The sequence below is a fragment of the Coregonus lavaretus genome (genome assembly GCF_964263955.1).
Source record: "Coregonus lavaretus genome assembly, chromosome: 27".
Classification (NCBI taxonomy): Eukaryota; Metazoa; Chordata; class Actinopteri; order Salmoniformes; family Salmonidae; genus Coregonus; species Coregonus lavaretus.
Window position 1 is genome coordinate 37494360 of NC_140014.1, and position 6000 is coordinate 37500359.

Here is a 6000-nt window from a genome sequence, read left to right on the forward strand (position 1 = left end):
CTTTTTGTTAGACTGTTGCATTGCTGCGGTGAAAATGGCTTTGGAACGAAATCGTCTCCGACTGCTCTGCATGATGTCCATGACTTTTGCGTTTTTCATTGTTGAGGTTGTTGTCAGCCGTATGACTGCTTCCCTGTCAATGCTGTCAGACTCTTTCCATATGCTGTCGGATGTCATAGCCCTGGTTGTGGCCCTGATTGCTGTGCACTTCTCTGAGAAAACTCAAGCAACGAGTAAAAATACTTTCGGTTGGATCAGAGCAGAAGTGATGGGTGCTCTGGTCAACGCCGTGTTCCTGACTGCCCTGTGCTTTACCATCATTCTTCAGGCAGTCGAGCGGTTCACAGTGCCTCACGAGATTGAGAGTCCCGGAGTGGTTATTGGAGTTGGAGCTGCGGGACTTCTTGTAAACTTGCTAGGTCTTTTGTTGTTCCACGGACACGCAGGACACGGTCACTCGCATGGTGGCTGTCATGGAATTAACAAACTTCACAAATCCGAGGGAGTAGGGAGAGAATCCATTGAAGATGAGACCAGTAGGTCTATCCTGTTTGATTGCAGTCTGAAGACAGGGGATCTCAGAGCAGGTCCAGGAGGAGATCAAGGTATGTCTGTTGTATTTACCTTTCCTTCTGTGGTAGTCTGATAATTATAGGGTATATGAGTAATGTTCTTTGTGATCATCAATTAACACAAAGTTTAGTGTAGGGAAATGAATATACCATTGTTTAAAGTGATACTTCAGGATTTTGGCAGTGAAGCCATTTATCTACTTGCCCAGAGTCAGATGAACTCGTGGATGGCATTTTTATGTCTCTGCATGCAATTTGAAGAATTGGAAGTTGCAAACTAGCGTTAGCGCAATGACTGGAAGTCTATGGTAACTGCTAGCATGCTAGTTGAAAACCCAACAAGGAGGTAACAATCCTGCTAATTAATTGTTATTACATTTTTAGTAGACACGCTTATCCAGAGCGACTTACAGGAACAATTAGGGTTAAGCACCTTGCTCACGGGCACATTGACAGATTTTTCACCAGCTCAGGTTTTCAAACCAGCAACCTTTCGGTTACCGGCCTAACACTCTTAACCGCTAGGCTACCTGCTGGTCTAATCTGCTGCCCTAATCTGTTCGTAGATGAGCACAGGGTAGCCTAATAGTTAGAGGGAAAATGAGGGTAGGTCTCTATAAATGTGAAAATATAAAAGGGTCTTTGTATAAAGGCCTATATTATTCATCATTCAGGATTCTTATGCTTAGCCTGGGTACCAGTCTATTTGTGTTAACATTCCACTCCTTGTAACCCGTGTCATATGTTTGGCATATGCCAAACATATGACACGGGTTACAAGGAGTGGAATGTTATCACAAATCAGGTATTTTATGTTCCATACTCCACAGAAATCCCCAGTAAGGACAACCTTGAGGTCCACATGAAGGACATCTCCCTGGAGGAGTTGAACGAGAGCCATCATGACTCTGCTTCACAGCTCAACATGCAGGGTGTCTTCCTCCATGTGCTGGGTGATGCCCTCGGCTCTGTCATCGTTGTGGTCAACGCTCTCACCTTCACCTACGTGTGGCAGCCTTGCCATGCTGGAGAGACCTGTGTCAACCCATGCTACAACAGCCACGACTACACTGACCACCACCAACAACATGTCAATGCTACACTGGTCACCATGCTTGGTAGTAGTACCCAGACTACAGTGCACCTCACTGGGCCTTGCTGGGTGCTCTACCTCGACCCCACACTCTGCATCATCATGGTGGGCTTCTTACTCTATACCACCTTCCCTCTCCTGAAGGAGTCAGCCCTCATCCTCCTACAGACTGTTCCTAAACAGATAGACATGCACCGGCTGCTGGCTAGGCTCAGGGGTCTGGATGGTGTGTTGTCTGTCCATGACCTACACATCTGGCAGCTGGCAGGGAGCAGGATCATTGCCACAGCACACATCAAATGCCTAGACCCTGCTAACTACATGGATGTGGCCAAGCGAATCAAAGGCCTCTTTCATGATGAGGGTATCCATGCCACGACGGTTCAACCAGAGTTTGTTACTGTTAACTTTGAATCTAATATTTACGCCTGTGAGCTGTCCTGTCGGACGCAGTGTGCCCCGAAGCTGTGCTGTGGAAGCTTTGACAGAACAGCACTAGGAGGACCTGTTGGAGAAGAGGTTGTTTCTTCTCAGTCAACCTCAATACAACAGTCACCCTCTGCAGCTACCATCAAGCTAACTGCCACGTAGAGCCCCAAGGCTGCCATTTATACAGAGACAGAATCCTCAGTGTGACAATTTATGTATTTATACATTGGGAACTTGAAACATGTCGAGAGGTTTAATGTAAATTGATATAGCATAATGTATGCCACAGCAGGAGGCATCGTACGTGATACTCATCCAACTACATTCCTAGTCTCTGGATATTCTGCCTACTGTGTCTATGTGAAGCAGTTGGTGCAGGCTGAGAAAACAAGTAGTATTACAGTCTCTGCCATGGCTTCATGAGCTCTTTAGCTGCTTTTGTCATTGAATAGTAAGTTACCATTGTGTCTATAGGCTTTGCAGACAACTTGAGTATGCAACTCTTAGAATTGTGCCAACAATGAGGTCACTGTATTCACAACAACACACACAAACAGAGACCAGTCTCAGCTGTAAGGAGTCAGAAACTGCTGTAAACTGTTCTCAGGGTCTGACACACGCATGCACACACGCACACGCACACATGCACACGCACGCACACATGCACACGCACGCACACAAACTCCCATGTATAACCCACGAGGCAAGGACCAAATATCTCCTTCTTTTCTTCATACTGTTATCACTTTGACACTTGCTAAGCAACAGTTTGTAAAATATTAAACTCTGTTCTGTACAAATTGTACCTGTTTCTATCTAGGTTTAAGGATCACAACTTGACATATTCACCATAGTGGCCCACTGAGTATAATGTTTTCCATAGCATTCTATTACAAAAAAAAAGCTATTATTATAAGCATTGGTCCAACATGCCCCTTTAGAGAGAGAGAGAGGGAGAGTGCCACACTGTGTTCAAAAACTGTAGTGTAACTAGTGAGAGCACCCACCTATCATTCTCACCAAAATTATTAAAATTATGTGAAATGTTGAACGTTCCATTTTTCAGAACCGTTCATGATTTGTAGCACATATCAACTATAATTGTCAAAATTATACAAATATTTCTGACAATATAAATACTTTTATGTCTTGCTTGTCTGCTAAGGCTACAGAAGACTTTCATTTTGTCCAATGATGTAAACTCAGCAAAAAAAGAAACGTCCTCGGGTGTTAAGGAGCGCGGTTTGGTGGGTCATGTTTCGGAGGACGCATGACTCGACCTTCACCTCTCCCGAGCCAGTTGGGGAGTTGCAGCGATGAGACAAGATCATAATTGGATATGACGAAATTGGGGAGAAAAGGGGGGGTAAAACAAAAAATAAATAATATAAACTCAGCAAAAAAAGAAACGTCCTCTCACTGACAACTGTGTTTATTTTCAGCAAACTTAACATGTGGAAATATTTGTATGACCATAACAAGATTCAACAACTGAGACATAAACTGACCAAGTTCCACAGACATGTGACTAACAGAAATTGATAATATGTGTCCCTGAACAAAGGGGGGGGGGTCAAAATCAAAAGTAACAGTCAGTATCTGGTGTGGCCACCAGCTGCATTAAGTACTGCAGTGCATCTCCTCCTCATGGACTGCACCAGATTTGCCAGTTCTTGCTGTGAGATGTTACCCCACTCTTCCACCAAGGCACCTGCAAGTTCCCGGACATTTCTGGGGGAATGGCCCTAGCCCTCACCCTCCGATCCAACAGGTCCCAGACGTGCTTAATGGGATTGAGATCCGGGCTCTTCGCTGGCCATGGCAGAACACTGACATTCCTGTCTTGCAGGAAATCACGCACAGAACAAGCAGTATGGCTGGAGGCATTGTCATGCTGGAGGGTCATGTCAGGATGAGCCTGCAGGAAGGGTACCACATGAGGGAGGAGGGTGTCTTCCCTGTAACGGTGTGTCACAGCGTTGAGATTGCCTGCAATGACAACAAGCTCAGTCCGATGATGCTGTGACACACCGCCCCAGACCATGACGGACCCTTCACCTCCAAATCGATCCCGCTCCAGAATACAGGCCTCGGTGTAACACTCATTCCTTTGACGATAAACGCGAATCCGACCATCACCCCTGGTGAGACAAAACCGCGACTCGTCAGTGAAGAGCACTTTTTGCCAGTCCTGTCTGGTCCAGCGACGGTGGGTTTTTGCCAATCGGTGACGTTGTTGCCGGTGACGTCTGGTGAGGACCTGCCTTACAACGGGCCTACAAGCCCTCAGTCCAGCCTCTCTCAGCCTATTGCAGACAGTCTGAGCACTGATGGAGGGATTGTGCGTTCCTGGTGTAACTCGGGCAGTTGTTGTTGCCATCCTGTACCTGTCCCGCAGGTGTGATGTTCGGATGTACCGATCCTGTGCAGGTGTTGTTACACGTTGGCTGCCACTGCAATGACAATCAGATGTCCGTCCTGTCTCACTGTAGCGTTGTCTTAGGCGTCTCACAGTACGGACATTACAATTTATTGCCCTGGCCACATCTGCAGTCCTCATGCCTCCTTGCAGCATGCCTAAGACACGTTCACGCGGTCCTCTGTAGCTCAGCTGGTAGAGCACGGCGCTTGTAACGCCAAGGTAGTGGGTTCGATCCCCGGGACCACCCATACACAAAAAAAAATTATGCACGCATGACTGTAAGTCGCTTTGGATAAAAGCGTCTGCTAAATGGCATATTATTATGAGCAGGGACCCTGGGCATCTTTTTTTTTGTGTTTTTCAGAGTCAGTAGAAAGGCCTCTGTGGTATCGCGTCGAATGCTGGTGCTCATTGCTGTCAACAAAGAGTCCGCTTAGGCTGCACCGTGATTAGAGGCTTTTATTAATATCACACGTTTACAGCATAAGTTACAGACCCGCGGTGTCTGGAGAAGCACCTTCCCAAATTAATCTGAATGCTTCTGACTCCCCCTTTGTCTAGCTCCTACTTATAAACAATGGCAAAAATGGGTTGCTCCCTCTTTCGTCCAATCACCGGTCTCCCCTGGGGCGTCACCCTCCAAACGGCTACATTTGAACTAAGATAAACATTTTTTCTTTGTCCCTCAAGACTAGTCATAATCTTCATACACGACACCTCTTTAGTGTCCTAAGTTTTCATAACTGTGACCTTAATTGCCTACCGTCTGTAAGCTGTTAGTGTCTTAATGACCGTTCCACAGGTGCATGTTCATTCATTGTTTATGGTTCATTGAACAAGCATGTGAAACAGTGTTTAAACCCTTTACAATGAAGATCTGTGAAGTTATTTAGATTTTTACTAATTATCTTTGAAAGACAGGGTCATGAAAAAGGGACGTTTCTTTTTTATATATAAAGCCTGAATTGCTGATTCTATGTATTGGCCTTAACGCTTTGAACACATCGACTGAGTCTTTGCGCAAAATAGTATGCAGCATCATCTAGATATGTGTGCAACAAAAGTTCAACATTCACCTTCTGCTACCATTTCTGTCAACCCGTTTATGCATACAGTTTGACGCATACGTTCGATAAATCCAACGTATGCACCACACAGAACGCACTGCAACTGCCTCTGCAACGCAATGCTGCAAGGCAAACGCAGCGTTCCATTGGAAATGAATGTACTTCTTGTGTACCAAAACGCAAACGCTGTCGGTGTGTTCAAAGCATAATGCTCAAATCAGTTTTTCAAATACGTTTTGGAATACTGACAGTCCAAACAGCAAGTTACAACTGACCAAATCGGATTTGTGTGTGTTCAGACAGCAGTAATTTGCTGACATGGCTATGCTAGTTGTCTTAGTAACAACGTGTGTGTGTGCAGTGGTGTAGGCTGATTGGTGGTGGTGCTCGTGCTTCCAATCACTCAGGAGTTATGTA

The 6000-nt window shown here is 45.6% G+C and overlaps 1 protein-coding gene across 1 annotated transcript; it reads left to right on the forward strand.

Annotated features, from left to right (window-relative positions):
* Positions 1-34: 34 nt before the first annotated feature.
* LOC311102993 (proton-coupled zinc antiporter SLC30A1-like) lies at positions 35-2256 on the forward strand (the record flags this gene model as incomplete). Its single annotated transcript, XM_084144492.1, has 2 exons — positions 35-605; positions 1403-2256. The coding sequence occupies 2 exons, from the start codon at positions 35-37 to the stop codon at positions 2254-2256; spliced, it is 1425 nt and encodes a 474-aa protein (XP_084000618.1).
* Positions 2257-6000: the final 3744 nt, after the last annotated feature.